Source organism: Papaver somniferum, chromosome 10, assembly GCF_003573695.1.
Source record: "Papaver somniferum cultivar HN1 chromosome 10, ASM357369v1, whole genome shotgun sequence".
Lineage (NCBI taxonomy): Eukaryota > Viridiplantae > Streptophyta > Magnoliopsida > Ranunculales > Papaveraceae > Papaver > Papaver somniferum.
Genome location: NC_039367.1, coordinates 137,862,741 through 137,881,593, shown reverse-complemented (window position 1 = coordinate 137,881,593; position 18,853 = coordinate 137,862,741). Strand labels below are relative to the sequence as shown.

The 18,853-nt window shown below is 36.1% G+C and overlaps 1 protein-coding gene across 1 annotated transcript; it reads left to right on the top strand.

Annotated features, from left to right (window-relative positions):
* Positions 1-932: 932 nt before the first annotated feature.
* Positions 933-5,093, top strand: LOC113317665 (dehydrogenase/reductase SDR family member 7-like). The gene is made up of 12 exons (XM_026565803.1): positions 933-1,122; positions 1,230-1,285; positions 1,367-1,400; positions 2,226-2,324; positions 2,412-2,563; positions 2,781-2,819; positions 3,002-3,094; positions 3,498-3,596; positions 3,751-3,852; positions 4,245-4,325; positions 4,503-4,568; positions 4,692-5,093. Exons 1-12 carry the CDS (start codon positions 1,050-1,052, stop codon positions 4,782-4,784), a joined length of 987 nt encoding a protein of 328 aa, XP_026421588.1. The 5' UTR covers positions 933-1,049; the 3' UTR covers positions 4,785-5,093.
* The last annotated feature ends 13,760 nt before the right edge of the window (positions 5,094-18,853 follow it).

The following is an 18,853-nucleotide window of genomic DNA, read 5'->3' as shown; positions in this document are numbered from 1 at the left end:
CCCGGCTTTGAATGTTTTTGCAAGGCACACCAACAACAAGAATAGCAGATTGACTGGTCCTAATACACAGGAAAAAAAAAGGTTATTCCAAGCTTTAGTAGAAACCAATTCTGTGCAGAATGGCAATTAGGAAATTCCATTCAAGACGGTCAAAGGTCTTAGACATATCGATTTGTAAACCCATAAAATCAGTTTTACTTTTTCTTTTCTTTCTCATAGCATTGATTATCTCACCGGCAACAAAAATCTTGTCTGAAATAAACTATCAAGGAAATTTTTTATCCTATTAGATATAACTTTAGAAATAATTCTATAAACAATGCTACACACACTTATAGGCCTATTAATCTCCAAGACCATCAGGGTGAAGGACCCTGGGGATTAAAGATATATAAGTCTGGTTCAACTTTGTTAACATATGAGTGACCACTATTAAAGAATGCACGGACAATATCAATAATATCATTTTTGACAATATTCCAATCTTTTTTGGAAAAAACAGGCTGGGAAACCGTCCGTACCAGTGCTAGAGTTTGGCAGCATTCCAAACAGAACATCATGGATCTCAGCTTCAGAAGGAGGGTCCATGAGTTTCACATTTTCATCGTATCCTGATTAATGACAGGACCAGAAATGGTGAGAAGGTTTTCAAAATGAAAGAACAACAACGAAATGGAGAGAAAGAGAAATGGAAAAATGTACTGTATCTCTTTTGTACACATGGTAAATTTGTCATTAGGAAAATGTGTAAATTTGTCTTTTGGACCCTAAATTTAAGATTTTGTAAAGTATGGAGTCAGTTGATAAGGAATCCATTTTGTGGGGTTTCATAATTTGGAACCCATATTAGAAGCCACATTTTAAAACTATATATATATATATATATATATATATATATATATCAGAGAGAACTACCACATTTACTCATTCAAAGCCGGACAAAATCGTCTGTCCTTCACTATTGGTTTAAGTTTCTCATTGAGCTTTTTCTCCAGAAAAGGAAAAAAAAAAAAAACAGGACGAAAAAATATTCTGCCAAATTTTGAATAATGATTTTGGTCATAGGTTTGCTTTTTTTATCTCTGTTCGTTGGGTTCATACTTAAACTGTCGTCTGCAGATGGTAATCCTCTCTCTTTCTCTCACTCTGTCACTCTTGCATTTTCCTTATTCACTTGGTTGTAAGTCTGTAAGATGAGCACTATTAATCTTGGTTTTCTTTTCATGTAGGGGATTTTACGTTGTTATCCAGAGGGAAAGCCAAACAAGAAGAAATTGAAGATAAGGTAAATATATTTGTAGCTCAAAACGATTTCTTTTTTCGATTTGTTTTTTCGTTTTCTGTATGATACTTTGGTTATTTATAGGTTTTCTGGATTACGGGCGCCAGCCGTGGAATTGGTATGTGATTTTTACCTTAAGAAGTATGTTCAATTTACTCATAAATTGGTATTTTGAATTATGAATTGTTATGAGTATGAGGAGCTTAATATCTCTAGAGTAGGAAAAATTTTCGATTATAGACTATAATCAGAAGATCTAATAAGGTTTTACCTATTTCCTATCGCCACATTCCCTAAATCCCATCCAAAGCACATAAATCATCATTTGTTTAACTCCTTTTAGTTGGGATATGACTGATAATGGTGTTTTTCACACGTTTCAGCATTTGTCGGGAGGTGAACAAAATCTATGCTCTAATAATTTATCAACTGTTCATCAAATCAATTTCCCTATTGACGATGATTTTTTTCTTTGATCGGCCCAAGCGCAAAAGATCCTATAGTGTTAGAACTCAATTTAGCCAAAACGAGAAGAGCGAGAACTTATCAGAACTATAATCAATCGTACCATCGCAATTCACTTTTTCCCTCTTTGTTGGATTTTCCTATTGATGCTACAAAATTGAGATGCTAAGGGAACGTATAATTAGGTTCTCATCGTAATCAACTATCCCCAATTTAAGTTTAATAATTTTATATTAACGGAAATGGATAATTTCCAACTTGATTTGGTGGTTTATAGAAAATAAGAAACTGAGTTTTGTTTACCCAGTTTTAAAAGAGTTTTACACTTATACAAAATATTGTTTGCGAGAAAGGGATGAGGATTAGGATTAGGAAAAGTGGGATGGGAAATACGTAAAAATAAAGGCCGGTAAAGAAACAAAAGGAAACTGTAATTGATTAATTACTATATACAATGTGCTTCTCTTTGGATACTCAGGGGAGACTCTGTCCAAACAATTAGCCAATTTAGGAGCCAAGCTCATAATTTCTGCGCGAAATGAAGCTGAACTGGAAAGAGTCAAATCGCAGCTTGTTGGTAAGCTTCACCCAATCAACACTTTCAGTTCCTTTGTTTAAGTCAAATTATTATCTTTATTTATTTTTTCTGTGAAACAAATTTCAGGTAAACATGCACCAGAGGGAGTAAAGGTTTTGCCTTTGGATTTGACAGCTGGTGAAGAGTCTCTAAAAGAAATTGTAAGGAAAGCACAATCATTTTATCCAGCTAATGGTGTTGATTATATGATCCATAATGCAGCGAATGACGTCCACACGGTAAGTGAAGATTAAATCATAATCGATTTATTTGGCGGTTGTATGTTCACACTTTGTGTTGCATTGGATTTTATCTAAATTTTGCTCAAAATACCGAATAATTAAGAGATAATATTCTTTTTTCAAAAAAAAAAAAAATGGTGTCAATGTACTCATGATAATATATAAGACTGGTTAGGTTAACCTTCTTTTGGCTTGTTTGAATCTGTGCTTGCAGAAAACATCTGCTTTGGACGTGACTGAAGAAAGTCTCAAGGTACCAAATACAAACATCTGCTTTCGCCAACAGTTTGGTGCCTCCATATATTGCTTTAAATAGTTAAAAGCTGGTCTTACTTTCTACATACTACTTAATGATCTTGTTACTGTGTATCGATGTCTTACGTACAACAAAAATTATGGGGTAATAATCATGAGAATTTGCAATCTTATGATCAGGCTACTCTTGATGTGAATCTTGTGGGGACGATAACTCTCACCCAGCTCTTGGCACCTCTCATGGTGGAAAGAGGAAAAGGCCATTTTGTAGTGGTATGTTTGAATTAATTCCCAGTTATCATTTTGATATATCTGACCATGTTTTTAGAAAAACAGGTAAAGATATCGTCGAATTTCATTGTTATGTTACTTCAAAGATAACTTTTCAATATAGTTGTCATCACTAACGATCAAATTCACAAACCTTTTTATGGTACATTTGGTTTTTTTATCAATACATTTTTTGACTTAGCTAAAAACAAATTGGGGGACATTTGGTTGTTCATTTAAAAAGATGTGGTTATGAATACACCGGATTTGGATTTCTTTAGGATGTTGTCTGTCCAAGAGATGCTTTATCATAGGTCGTCGCAGTGATCACGCGTGGATAGCTTAACCCCGAAAATTTGTGGTGGACTTCAACTATGATATGAGTGTTAACTATGTTAATGTGCAGATGAGCAGTGCTGCTGGGAAGACACCTGCACCCGGTCAGGCTGTGTACTCGGCTTCCAAGTATGCTTTAAATGGATACTTCCACACATTGCGTTCTGAGGTACACAGTTAACATCGATATCATCATTCTTTGTCTCTTGGTTTTCTTGACAAGTAGTCAATTTAATAACATTCAAAGTTTGGTATTCCAAATTCTTCTCTGTGTGTTCTGGATGTTACATATGCTTCAACTATTTTTTAATTCATGAGTGCAGCTCTTTCAAAAAGGTATAAAAGTAACAGTCGTCTGTCCTGGACCTATAGATACACCAAATGGTACTGGAGCAGGCTCTTCTTCACAAAAGGGTTCTTCTGGGGTAAGCATCTCAATCTAGACTCTGTTAGGTTATATATAGCAGGAAAAAATGAAATAAATAAAAAGTTGCAGGTTTTTAACTTTTACTGGTGCAAACGCAGCCATGTTTTACTGAATGACCGGTGGGATTAGTGACAACCAGGTACACAGATTACATGGAAGTATGCATGACAGCATTCCAGTTACATAACAAAGTAGACAAATTAAAACTTGAGAACAAATCAGACTCAAACCCCAATTAAACATGAGACACTTGATATCTACTATCAACTGACTCAAATCCCAGTGGGATTTGACCTGGATAGGTTTATAAGGTGTTTATAAACTACCTCCGGGAAATAGCATATCACACTTGTGACGCCTGACGCCATTTTATTTTATTTTTGACAAAAGATGGTCTCATCAGAAAGGTGCGCGGAGCTAACAATTATTGCAGCAACGCATGGACTGAAGGAAGCTTGGATATCTGATCATGTAATGTGTATATTTTGGTTGTCGTTCTTATTTTGCAATGCTTTCCAGTTTCCAGAGATATCTCTTACAATCATTGATACTCTGTTGCTACCCTTGGATACTTATAAACCGATACATTTGGATAACTAAAAATCTTTGTTTCTGAACATGTCTAAGTGGAGTTTCTTATTATTGCAGCCTGTGCTTACCATTATGTACTTGGCGCAATATATGCCAGGAATTGGCTTTTGGATTATGGACAAGGTATGTGCTTAATGTATAAATAGCAAATTAAATACACAAACCGAGAACTAGCTGCGGCTTCTTTTCCAAGGTACTGAAAACCATTTGTGTTATTTACTTTTGGGGCGTCTTTTGGGAATCCAGATCGGTGGAGATCGAGTACGAACTGCGTCAGAGAAGGGAGATACTGACTCATGGAGCCTGCTCTTTGGCAAGAAGAAAATAAAGGCTACTTAAATGTTGTGGATTCTCAGGCATGCATGTTATCTTTTGCCATTTTTTCATGAGCGATAACGGTGGCGAATGAATGATTATACTCCTTACATACGTGATTATCTTTGCCTCCACTCCATGGCATCATATTTAAACGGGTGATACGCTGGTGTACTGGTGTTTATCTTTCTGTCCAGAAATTAATGTTTTCTTCCTTTCTATTGTTTGTTGATGTTTTGGAACAACTCTCTGTTTTCTTCCTTTCTATTGTTTGTTGATGCCAAGCAACAACTCTCTTTCAACTATATGTATATATACCTTAATTTCCATCCATGAATCTCATATTAACTTCTAGATCCAGGCGTACAAATAACGCATAAAACATTTGGAATGTTCAAATAAGACGGTTTTTGTTGGATTCAAATTTCAAGCTACAACTAGAGATGTAAATTGGGTTGTGCCAGCACGAGCACAGCCCCGCCCAGCACGTTAAAATCGGAGCCCAGCCCATCCCAGCACGTGATTTAGCCCAACACGTTAGTTTCGTGGGATGTGCTGGGTTAGCCTAATCGGCACAATAGCACAGCACATCACGCGGCACGGATAAGCACGTGGCCCGGCCTAACACAGCATGTTAAGAAAGCACGTCATAGCATGCAAAAATACATAATATTACAAGGTATAATACATCACATTTTGTGTATATTTCACAAAAGAGTCACTATTCTAGCTAGTTTTTGACATTTTATGCTGGCTTATTTTTATAAAAACACATATAATACCTAAATATATGGAAAATATATTTCAATATCGTTGTTATAATGTCATTATCTATATATATTTGACTAGAACATTAATTCACATGACAGTGATCCAATTTTATATATGGTGCGATCTTTCTTTTTATTGAATAAACTTGTTAAATTTACTTGAAATAAATTCTGAAATAATTTCAAATTATATGTTGTCTATTTAGATATCGTGATAATGTCCGACTTAACATATAACATTAAGTGATCTCAAATTGTTTATACCACATGTGCCAGCACGACACAACACGGCACAACACGTTACGTGTTGTGCCCGTGGGCTGTGATGTGCCTAGCTTTCGACTAGTAAAGCACAGCACGGCACAACATGTTTAAATCGTTGGCACAGCCCAGCACGGCACATGGCACGTGAAGCACGCGATTTCGTGTCCGGGGCTGTGCCGGGCCGGCACGTTTTACATCTCTAGCTACAACTGTTAAAAAGTGTTATAACGGATAGCTGGTCGGTCATCTTTATCGAAGTTTTGGATCAGTTTAGGGATGGTAGGTCTGCCCTTCGGCCAGAATTTATCTGCATGGAAACCGAACCGATTAAGTGTGTGTAATGGCGGAGAATTTAGAGGGCATCTCTTCACTCTCGTCATTGGTCGTATATAATCAAGTGAGAATTGTATAGATTTTCATGGATTTTATATTTAAGCGACTCTTAAAGATTCTCAGGAAATTTAGAGACTTCTATAGATTTATAGATATGTTATTTACAGGGGTAGTCAAACGAGATTTCTATAGACTTTGATAGACTTTTTATTTGAGTAATTCCTGGAGATTCTCTGAAAATCTAGAGATATTTAGTGATTTTCTGATAATATATTTGGGCCGACCGACCGGAGGGGCCAAAGGGAGGGAGTCCCTTTTATGGTCATTTTTTTGTAAAACGAAACCAAACGCAAGTGTGCAATTTGACAAAAAGATTGGAACTATAATCTGGAGCACTACAAACTCTAATCAAAACTATCTAGCTTTAAATTTAGCAAATTTTCATTCGATATGTAATATTAAAAAACAATGGGGAGTTTCTGAGGTCCAAAATCTATTACAGCAGATCATTGATGATCATTGTTTGTTCGTGCATTCCATGCATTATGTAGTTTGTATTATTGATAGTTCTGTTGATTCTTTTAATCTTTCCATGGTTTGGAAAGTGTTAGAGCATTGCTCGGTTGAACTCGCATGCATTGCTATCTCAAGCATGTTTATCAATATTAGTGATCAAAACTATAAATCTTAGTTTCTAGTCTACTATAGCTAAGTCTTGGACTAGGATAGAAAGTGTAATTGAGCTCAAGAACTCCATAGCAATCATCATACAAGACGAAGGACTACTCAAGGAACTGGTGGAACTTCATCGACTAAAATGTATGTGGAGACTTGAACTTATCTATCACTCAAAAGTATATCTACTCTATCTCCTATCTTGAGACAAAAGTCGTTTTGCTATATAGACTTTGATTATACACATTTGCTATTTCGAGCCGAGTTTATCTCGCCTATCTATTTCTCAAAATATGTGTTGGTAAGCTTTCGCTTTGGCCAAGTTCATCTTTACCTAGTTACGAAAGTCATGATATGTTTCAATCACTTTGAAAATTGCTTTGACGAAAAATGGTTTGTGAATAACAACTATATAACGTCCTCTAAGAATGTTTCAATGATTGAAATGAGATTTTAGATTATATAACCAATGTTGGATATAAGCATTGTGTGGAAACACATATATGTATAAGTCCTTTTTCCTTGAGAAAAATATTGTGGCTTGGCATAGCAAGAAACAGAATTCACAATCCCTGTTTAAACGCGAAGCAGAGTATATTGCTGCTGGATCATGTTGCACTCAACTTTATGGATGAAACAAATGATGGCTGATTATGGAATTGATACTGGAATAATGAAGATCTTTTGTGATAACTCTAGTGCGATTCGAATCACAGAGAATCCCGTTGAGCACTCAAGAACAAAGCACATTGATATAAGGTACAATTTTATTCGAGATCTCTATGAAAATGGTATCATAAATATGAAATTTTTGCCTTCCGAACAACAGTTGGCTGACATTCTCGCCAAACCTTTAGACACTGCTATATTTCAACACTTGCGGCAGTCTATTGGTGTTGTTTTGGTTCATTAGTGTTTCCATGATTCTTGCCCCTGTGCTTATCTCGATCTTTTGGGAAATTGAGTTTGGAACTCCATTAAGTGTTACTTCAATTCTGCATTTGTTTCCGTAGGTTGATTTTCTGTCGTTTTCTAGTGTGTTATGTCCTCAAAAATCCTTCTTTTCTTTTAAAATTAGGGTTTCTCTTGTTGTTCTTTCGGGAATGATATTTTATGGAGGAGAGTTCTTAATTGAACTTGTGCTTAATTGCCAAATCTTTATGGGGAGTGCGGCTGTGGAATATTATAGGGGTTATCTTGTATCTTTATAAACTCCTTGATGAATGCATTTATCTTTGGCTTTATGATTGCATCTAAACAAGTTGATATATGCTTTCTTTTGGTCATGAAATGTCTCTTTTGGAAATTTCATTAAAATCCCGTTTTCATACCTTTGCCAATTTTATTGACAAAAAGGGGGAGAATTAATATGTAATTCACACTACAAATACATATGGTTTTCGGATCATTATGTAAGGGGGAGTGGTTTCCATGTGAGATGGAGTATTGACTAAGGGGGAGTGATACATATCACCATAGTATTGTTGTTGAAGTTGTGATACAATTGAACTTTGATACTATGAAACTGTATAATAATGATTGATAACTCTTGTTTTCTCATTGTTATAGCTACGGATTTTCAACAACGATGATGCTGAACTTATAACCTTTGGGATCATTGGAGTACTTGGAAGTGACGAAGATTTCGAGTAATGTTGAAGATTAGGCATGTGGAATAGGAGCTACAAAAGCTAATTCATTTATTTTTTGTATTCCATATGTATTGATAGTTTTGTCACTAAAATTGACAAAGGGGGAGATTGTTAGAGCATTGCTCGGTCGAACTCGCATGCATTGCTATCTCAAGCATGTTTGTCAATATTAGTGATCAAAACTATAAGTCTTAGTTTCTAGTCTACTATAGCTAAGTCTTGGACTAGGATAGAAAGTGTAATTGAGCTCAAGAACTCCATAGCAATCATCATACAAGACGAAGGACTACTCAAGGAACTTGTGGAACTTCATCGACTAAAAGGTATGTGGAGACTTGAACTTATCTATCACTCAAAAGTATATCTACTCTATCTCCTATCTTGAGACAAAAGTCGTTTTGCTATATAGACTTTGATTATACACATTTGCTATTTCGAGCCGAGTTTATCTCGCCTATCTATTTCTCAAAATATGTGTTGGTAAGCTTTCGCTTTGGCCAAGTTCATCTTTACCTAGTGACGAAAGTCATGATATGTTTCAATCACTTTGAAAATTTCTTTGACGAAAAATGGTTTGTGAATAACAACTATATAACGTCCTCTAAGAATGTTTCAATGATTGAAATGAGATTTTATATTATATAACCAATGTTGGATATAAGCATTGTGTGGAAACACATATATGTATAAGTCCTTTTTCCTTGAGAAAAATATTGTGGCTTGGCATAGCAAGAAACATAATTCACAATCCCTGTTTAAACGCGAAGTAGAGTATATTGCTGCTGGATCATGTTGCACTCAACTTTATGGATGAAACAAATGCTGGCTGATTATGGAATTGATACTGGAATAATGAAGATATTTTGTGATAACTCTAGTGCGATTCGAATCACAGAGAATCCCGTTGAGCACTCAAGAACAAAGCACATTGATATAAGGTACAATTTTATTCGAGATCTCTATGAAAATGGTATCATAAATATGGAATTTGTGCCTTCCGAACAACAGTTGGCTGACATTCTCGCCAAACCTTTAGACACTGCTATATTTCAACACTTGCGGCAGTCTATTGGTGTTGTTTTGGTTCATTAGTGTTTCCATGATTCTTGCCCCTGTGCTTATCTCGATCTTTTGGGAAATTGAGTTTGGAACTCCATTAAGTGTTACTTCAATTCTGCATTTGTTTCCGTAGGTTGATTTTCTGTCGTTTTCTAGTGTGTTATGTCCTAAGAAATCCTTCTTTTCTTTTAAAATTAGGGTTTCTCTTGTTGTTCTTTCGGGAATGATATTTTATGGAGGAGAGTTCTTAATTGAACTTGTGCTTAATTGCCAAATCTTTATGGGGAGTGCGGCTGTGGAATATTATAGGGGTTATCTTGTATCTTTATAAACTCCTTGATGAATGCATTTATCTTTGGCTTTATGATTGCATCTAAACAAGTTGATATATGCTTTCTTTTGGTCATGAAATGTCTCTTTTGGAAATTTCATTAAGATCCCGTTTTCATACCTTTGCCAATTTTATTGACAAAAAGGGGGAGAATTAATATGTAATTCACACTACAAATACATATGGTTTTCGGATCATTATGTAAGGGGGAGTGGTTTCCATGTGAGATGGAGTATTGACTAAGGGGGTGTGATACATATCACCATAGTATTGTTGTTGAAGTTGTGATACAATTGAACTTTGATACTATGAAACTGTATAATAATGATTGATAACTCTTGTTTTCTCATTGTTATAGCTACGGATTTTCAACAACGATGATGCTGAACTTATAACCTTTGGGATCATTGGAGTACTTGGAAGTGACGAAGATTTCGAGTAATGTTGAAGATTAGGCATGTGGAATAGGAGCTACAAAAGCTAATTCATTTATTTTTTGTATTCCATATGTATTGATAGTTTTGTCACTAAAATTGACAAAGGGGGAGATTGTTAGAGCATTGCTCGGTCGAACTCGCATGCATTGCTATCTCAAGCATGTTTATCAATATTAGTGATCAAAACTATAAATCTTAGTTTCTAGTCTACTATAGCTAAGTCTTGGACTAGGATAGAAAGTGTAATTGAGCTCAAGAACTCCATAGCAATCATCATACAAGACGAAGGACTACTCAAGGAACTTGTGGAACTTCATCGACTAAAAGGTATGTGGAGACTTGAACTTATCTATCACTCAAAAGTATATCTACTCTATCTCCTATCTTGAGACAAAAGTCGTTTTGCTATATAGACTTTGATTATACACATTTGCTATTTCGAGCCGAGTTTATCTCGCCTATCTATTTCTCAAAATATGTGTGGGTAAGCTTTCGCTTTGGCCAAGTTCATCTTTACCTAGTGACGAAAGTCATGATATGTTTCAATCACTTTGAAAATTTCTTTGACGAAAAATGGTTTGTGAATAACAACTATATAACGTCCTCTAAGAATGTTTCAATGATTGAAATGAGATTTTATATTATATAACCAATGTTGGATATAAGCATTGTGTGGAAACACATATATGTATAAGTCCTTTTTCCTTGAGAAAATATTGTGGCTTGGCATAGCAAGAAACAGAATTCACAATCCCTGTTTAAATGCGAAGTAGACTATATTGCTGCTGGATCATGTTGCACTCAACTTTATGGATGAAACAAATGCTGGCTGATTATGGAATTGATACTGGAATAATGAAGATCTTTTGTGATAACTCTAGTGCGATTCGAATCACAGAGAATCCCGTTGAGCACTCAAGAACAAAGCACATTGATATAAGGTACAATTTTATTCGAGATCTCTATGAAAATGGTATCATAAATATGGAATTTGTGCTTTCCGAACAACAGTTGGCTGACATTCTCGCCAAACCTTTAGACACTGCTATATTTCAACACTTGCGGCAGTCTATTGGTGTTGTTTTGGTTCATTAGTGTTTCCATGATTCTTGCCCCTGTGCTTATCTTGATCTTTTGGGAAATTGAGTTTGGAACTCCATTAAGTGTTACTTCAATTCTGCATTTGTTTCCGTAGGTTGATTTTCTGTCGTTTTCTAGTGTGTTATGTCCTAAGAAATCCTTCTTTTCTTTTAAAATTAGGGTTTCTCTTGTTGTTCTTTCGGGAATGATATTTTATGGAGGAGAGTTCTTAATTGAACTTGTGCTTACTTGCCAAATCTTTATGGGGAGTGCGGCTGTGGAATATTATAGGGGTTATCTTGTATCTTTATAAACTCCTTGATGAATGCATTTACCTTTGGCTTTATGATTGCATCTAAACAAGTTGATATATGCTTTCTTTTGGTCATGAAATGTCTCTTTTGGAAATTTCATTAAGATCCCGTTTTCATACCTTTGCCAATTTTATTGACAAAAAGGGGGAGAATTAATATGTAATTCACACTACAAATACATATGGTTTTCGGATCATTATGTAAGGGGGAGTGGTTTCCATGTGAGATGGAGTATTGACTAAGGGGGAGTGATACATATCACCATAGTATTATTGTTGAAGTTGTGATACAATTGAACTTTGATACTATGAAACTGTATAATAATGATTGATAACTCTTGTTTTCTCATTGTTATAGCTACGGATTTTCAACAACGATGATGCTGAACTTATAACCTTTGGGATCATTGGAGTACTTGGAAGTGACGAAGATTTCGAGTAATGTTGAAGATTAGGCATGTGGAATAGGAGCTACAAAAGCTAATTCATTTATTTTTTGTATTCCATATGTATTGATAGTTTTGTCACTAAAATTGACAAAGTGGGAGATTGTTAGAGCATTGCTCGGTCGAACTCGCATGCATTGCTATCTCAAGCATGTTTGTCAATATTAGTGATCAAAACTATAAGTCTTAGTTTCTAGTCTACATAGCTAAGTCTTGGACTAGGATAGAAAGTGTAATTGAGCTCAAGAACTCCATAGCAATCATCATACAAGACGAAGGACTACTCAAGGAACTGGTGGAACTTCATCGACTAAAAGGTATGTGGAGACTTGAACTTATCTATCACTCAAAAGTATATCTACTCTATCTCCTATCTTGAGACAAAAGTCGTTTTGTTATATAGACTTTGATTATACACATTTGCTATTTCGAGCCGAGTTTATCTCGCCTATATATTTCTCGAAATATGTGTTGGTAAGCTTACGGTTTGGCCAATTTCATCTTTACCTAGTGACGAAACTCATGATATGTTTCAATCGCTTTGAAAATTGCTTTGACGAAAAATGGTTTGTGAATAGCAACTATATAACTTCCTCTAAGAATGTTTCAATGATTGAAATGAGAGTTTAGATTATATAACAAATATTGGATATAAGCATTGTGTGGAAACACATATATGTATAATTCCTTTTTCCTTGAACCAACGTTTGCGAACTTTGTTTATCAAGTGAACCGGAACAAGAGCCGTGAACTCAGTCCGCGAACCCAGACCGCGAACTGGCGGAAGTTCTCGACCCGAGAATATCTGCTGGAGTTTGAGAACTCCTTCCGGGAACTTAAGTCCGCGAACTAAGTATGCGAACTTAAGTTGGTTATATCTAAAGACGATTATTTGTGAACTTATTTATATTAACTAAGGAATGCTAAATGCAAACCGTGGCTATAAAGTTCATGAACCGATTCGAGTGAATCATATAGTTTTTTCTTCGACTATGTCTTGTGTAGTTACATAAGATTTCCTTGCAATTGAACAACTCTCTAACTAGTTCATTTGAACCGGTTATGGTGAAGAAGAATATGGTTGATATGAAAGTGCTCATATGGCTAACCATTTGGTTAACTATTGTTGAACCAACAAATGTACATGTTTGGGTACGGTTACACAAACCTAAAATCGTGCATTTCATTTGTGTGTAACAAGCTAAGTTTTCGATCCAACGGTTGAAAGATATTATCTTGAATCTAATCAGGTTTTCATCTAACGGTGAATATTGAATTCTTTGTTACAAGCTAACATTGATTGCAAACCCTGATTTGAAGACTATATAAGGGAGAACTCTAAAAACTGGGAAACCTAATCCCCACACCTCCTGTGTGATACTAATTGTATTAGCTAGAGTCGATTCTCCTTTAACCTTAGGTTTCTTCTTGTAAACCAGGTTAACGACTTAAAGACTTCATTGGGATTGTGAAGCCAGATCGATACTACTTTCTCGTAGTTGTGTGATATGATCTTGCATCTTCTATCGTTTGAGTACAATCATAACGATTGGCTTGATATTTATATCTCCGATAGGCAATGTAGAAAAGTAATCACAGACATCTTCGTCTCATCGTTTGTGATTCCACAATATCTTCTTTCGCCGCGTCGATTAAGATTATTGTGAGGTGATTGATAATACTAGGCTGTTCTTCGGGAATATAAGTCTGGTTTATCAATTGGTTCCTGTTCATCTTGATTTATCAAAAGACGGAACAAAAACTTGTAGGTATTTCTGTGGGAGACAGATTTATCTATTCCGGTAGACTTTTCTATGTGATACAGATTTGTTTATTAAAGTCTTCGACTTTGGGTCGTAGCAACTCTTAGTTGTAGGTGAGATCAGCTAAGGAAGTCAAGTGTGTAGTATCCTGTTGGGATCAGAGACGTAGGAGCATAACTGTACCTTGGAGCAGTGTGAGATTGATTGGGGTTCAACTACAGTCCATACCGAAGTTAGTTTGTAGTATCCTAGTGTCTGTAGCGGCTTAATACAGTGTGTGTTCAATCTGGAATAGGTCTCGGGGTTTTTCTGCATTTGCGGATTCCTCGTTAAAAAAATTCTGGTGTCTGTGTTATTTCTATTCCGCATTATATTTTGTTATATAATTGAACTATCACAGGTTGTGCGTTTGAATCAATCAATTGGAAATCCGACCTTTGGTTGTTGATTGAAATTGGTTGATACTTGAACATTGGTCTTTGGTACTGTTCGAGTGATTTCTCTTGTATTCAATTAGACTCACAGATTTTTATTTGCTTGAGAAAGAATTGAATCAATAAAGAGAGATGTAACTCTTTGATATACTTTATTAAGACTGAGTCTAGTTGTTTCTCTTGAAAGTATAATGGAGTTTTTCCATACAGATTGCTAAGCGAAATATTGGGTGCGGTTGTTGTACCCCCACTTTTTCAATTAGTATCATAGCAGGCAAACACGTTTAAAGACCTTACAAGTCTGTGTTTGTAGCGTTCTGACTCTATGGACAATAAAGTCTCTAGAAACGCTTCACCAGGATTAAAAACCAATCGTAGAAGAAGTTCTAATAAACTGATTATTCTCCAGAAAAAGTTGGATGAACAAATCCTGATCAACTCTGATCTCGTCGCGGAAATTGCAATGCTTAAGGATTTGAAATCTATCAAAATTCCTTTGATGGATCTGAATAACTCCAGTTGTTCCTCTCTGAAGAACAGTCGTAAGTCAGATGTTAAACAACATTTAGATGTTGTAAAAACTGATATGACTCAAAACTTCTCAGATGAATTTAAAAATGTTGGCCCATGTTTGTTTTGTGATTCCTCCAATCACTTTCAACATACTTGTATGTCCTTCAAAAGAGTCTAAAAGCTGCAAGTAGTCTTCACATGAAAACTAAACAACTTTTTGCTTCTCTAAAAGGACATATAAAACTATCAGGAAACCCTAAACAGGAAATTACTAATAGTATGGGAGCTTTTTCTTTAAAGTCAACATCACCCTTTCAATGGTTTCTTGACAGTGGTCTCACGTGGTTTGTTTCTTCAAGCGACTATGAGGGAGGACCAGTAACTTTTGAAGATGGGAGTTGTTGCTACATAAGCAAGAAGGGGACGATCCAACTACTCGGAGTACCTGAAATCCATGATGTAGGATACGTAAAAGGTATGACTGCAAATCTTCTTTCTATTAGTAAAATTTGTGACAAAGGCCATCGAGTGGTCTTCAATGCAAATGGATGTGACATTGTAGACAAAACTGGGAAAGTAATTTTACAGGGAACTCCCGGTAAAAACAACTGTTATCTTCTGGATACTCAGTTCAGCAATTGTTGCAATTTGATTAAGGTGGAATCTACACATCTTTTGCATGAGCGTTTTGGTCACATCAACTATCGTCTTCTAAATAAGATCATTAACAAAGAACTTGTTAGAGGCGTTCCCAAAATCAATGCAAAGATTAAAGGTGTATGATAGACGCATTTATGTGTCTAATTTGTCCTCAATGTTTCGTATTGTTAGTACTCGTTTTCTTCCTTATTATTGTGTTTTTAGGTATTTTTGGAAATAAACATTTTTGGGAAATTCGGCTCGAAAAGTTGCTCGGGGAACCCGCGGAGGACAACTGCTAAAAGGACTCTCAGTTTGGATAAGGGGCACCCAATTACTAAGGGGCACCTTCTTCACTTTTTGCACCCCAGACCACCATCTGCTATTCACACCCCTACTCTGCTAAGGGGCGTCTCTTCTTCAAGAACAAACTGTTTTGGCGGGAAAAATGGTGTTTCACCTGCGGAACTTTTGGAGATAATTTTGACGGGATTTCTGTTCGATTTCTTCGTGGGTTTGGATTGATATCCACCTGTTTCACTGAAACAGGGTTGGTATATGGGTCAGATACGATAAGGGAGGCAGATTTCTTCATATCTCGGCAAAACAGGAACACAGAATTCTGTTGTGCGTTCCCGTATTTTGTGAGTAATTCACAAAGGTTGTTGTGTGTCTTGAAGGAGTTTTACTACAAAATAGACTATGTCTCAGCGTGTTTACAGGATGCAGGCGCGTGGAACTGATAAGAAAAGGAAGTTTCCTTCGACAAACAGGGAAGTTAGAGCATCGGATATTCTTTCCTTGTATTTGGGGGATATGCTTTGAAGGGGAGAATATTTTGTTGGAGGATTTCATTCTTTAACAGTGGAGAGAGCATTGACAATTCATTAGACAGCAGAGAATACTTTCCGTAACTGGCAGTGAAGAGTAAAAGTGATTGATAGTAGATTATTCTCGGAATTTATTATGAGAAGATACGGAGATTGTCGCAGCCTGTTGAGCATAAAAATAGTTCTGGAGATCATATGAGGGGAGATGAAGAGTTAGGGGTAGTTTTAGAGCAACAAAAATCGCTGCAAAGCGATTCTGCAGTAGCAGCAGAGAAGAGAAAGAAGGGAGTTGCAGACGACACATCAGAAGTGTCGTTCTCAAGAACCCTAAAGCTGAAGAACATAATACTGCAGAGGACAATCGTAGTCAGTGTCTTATATTCAATCTGTTCTGTAACAGTCCATTAGTCACGCTTATCTTCAGTTAGCAACACCTCTTGTAACAGTGTATTCTGTAACGTCCATTAGATGTTGCAGATTCGCTGTATTATTATTCTCTCCAATAAAAACACCTTTTTGAGCTATGAGTTATCTTTTTGAGTGTGTTTTCACCATGTGGAGCTAGAACCCATCACTGGGACGACGGAGGAAGTTGTATTTCATCCTTGGGGTAATTTAATAAATTCCTTATTTACTTTTTGCACAAATTTTAAATGATTTATGATTTCTATTAATCAATTGTTATCTTGTTAGATAGTGTATGCTTAGTCTTAGATGCTTTAGATACACTATGCTTGTAATTTACAATTGATGTTTTACGAAATCTACTTTGGCAAAGAATAGAGTCATTGTTTCTTTTGGTTTGAGCTATAAATGTCTAGGATAAATTTATGAATCCCATGAACATGAAAAGCAGTGGAATCCCGAGTCCCTGTCCCTCTTCATACTGTGACAATTTTTTGTACATATATTTTTCCTTTTATTTTAGTATATTAATTCCTAAAATCATTTTCAACAAGTCCGAGTGAACGAAAACCTTTCTTACCACTATTAAAATTCGATCAGTGTATGTGGTGTGTCAAAAGGGTAAACAAACGAAAGTTCTCCATAAATCATCTCGAGATATTCTCACTAAAACTCTTCGTACCAATTCAACAACTTAATGTTATTGGTAAGAAGTATGCCTTGGTTATGGTAGATGATTACACCATATTCAATTGGGTTGCGTTCCTATCTCATAAGAATGAAACCCTTGATGAATTCAAGATTATTATTAAAAGAATCCAGAACGAACAAGGTCGCAAACTAAAGAAAATTAGAAGAGACCGTGAAACTGAATTCAAGGACACTAAGGTGTTTTAATTTTGTGATGAACTAGGAATCATTCAACAATATTCTCCACCCATTACTCCTCAAGCTAATGGAGTTGCAGAAACAAAAAACAGAAACATTCAGGAAATGGCCAGGGTAATGCTCCATAAAAAAAACTAACTTTAAGGTTTTGGGGAGAAGCTGTCTTTACAGCATGTTATTTGATCAACCGTGTCTACCTACAGTCTAAAACCCTAAACACTCCTTATGAGTTGTGGTACGGTAGAAAACCCAACTTGCACTATCTCAAAGTCTTCGGAAGTAAGTGTTACATCCTAAAAGATCGAGAACAGAGAGGGAAATTCGATACCAAAAGTGATGAAGGGATCTTCCTTGGTTATGATTCGGATAGTCGTGGTTTTCGAGTGTTTAATCTCAGAACCCATGTCATGATGAAATCTGTCAATGTTATAATCGATGATATTAGTAACTTTCATCACGATAATCCTCCTGCTGAATTTCCTCCAACTGAGACAATTGAGAAAGTCAAAGAAATACCAGAATCAGTTAAAGCCATTTCAACTGTTACTAATCCTGATATTTCTAGCGACGAGGAGAAGAGTATTGATCAGGCTGACGAACAAGAACGTTGTTTGGGGGTGAAAACCGTTTCTGCTGATTTTGGTAATTTTGGGTGTGTGTATGATAAACGAATCTAAACCCTAAACAATGCACTGCACGAGAGTACTTTTGATTCGAGAGATCAATCTGTATAATCCTGGCCTAAACCAAGAAATGATCTTTCCAGGCTTGCTTCGGTCACAAAGTGAAGGAAAAGTGTTGGTCTTAGGGAGAGAAGCAAAGAGAGTGTTGAGACCAGAATGGTTAATTCTGAAGATGTGGCTTGTTTTATGACTTGTATCAGAAAGTGGAACTGGCTTGCAGAGTGAAAAGCTATCAGTTCTTGGTGATTTCTGGATACTATGTTGTTGCCGACCGAAAACTTGTTGTTTGGTGAAAATAGGTGAAGCCTATTTATACAAGTCATATTGAAACGTACCATGGTCTCGTAGGAAGTGGGAACGATTGGGTGATGGAAGAGTGGAGTAACGTATAACCGTCAGAAACCCATGCTTCCAGGATGAAGGAAGTGGATCCGTTTGCACCCGTTACTTCTTGCCGCCACTAATTATCCCACTTAATGACACTTTCTCATAACGGGCGTATTTCACGCCGCGCGCTGTAAACTGCCAGACCAATACACTGATGAGTATCCCCCAGTTTGTGACATGTTTGATGTCTC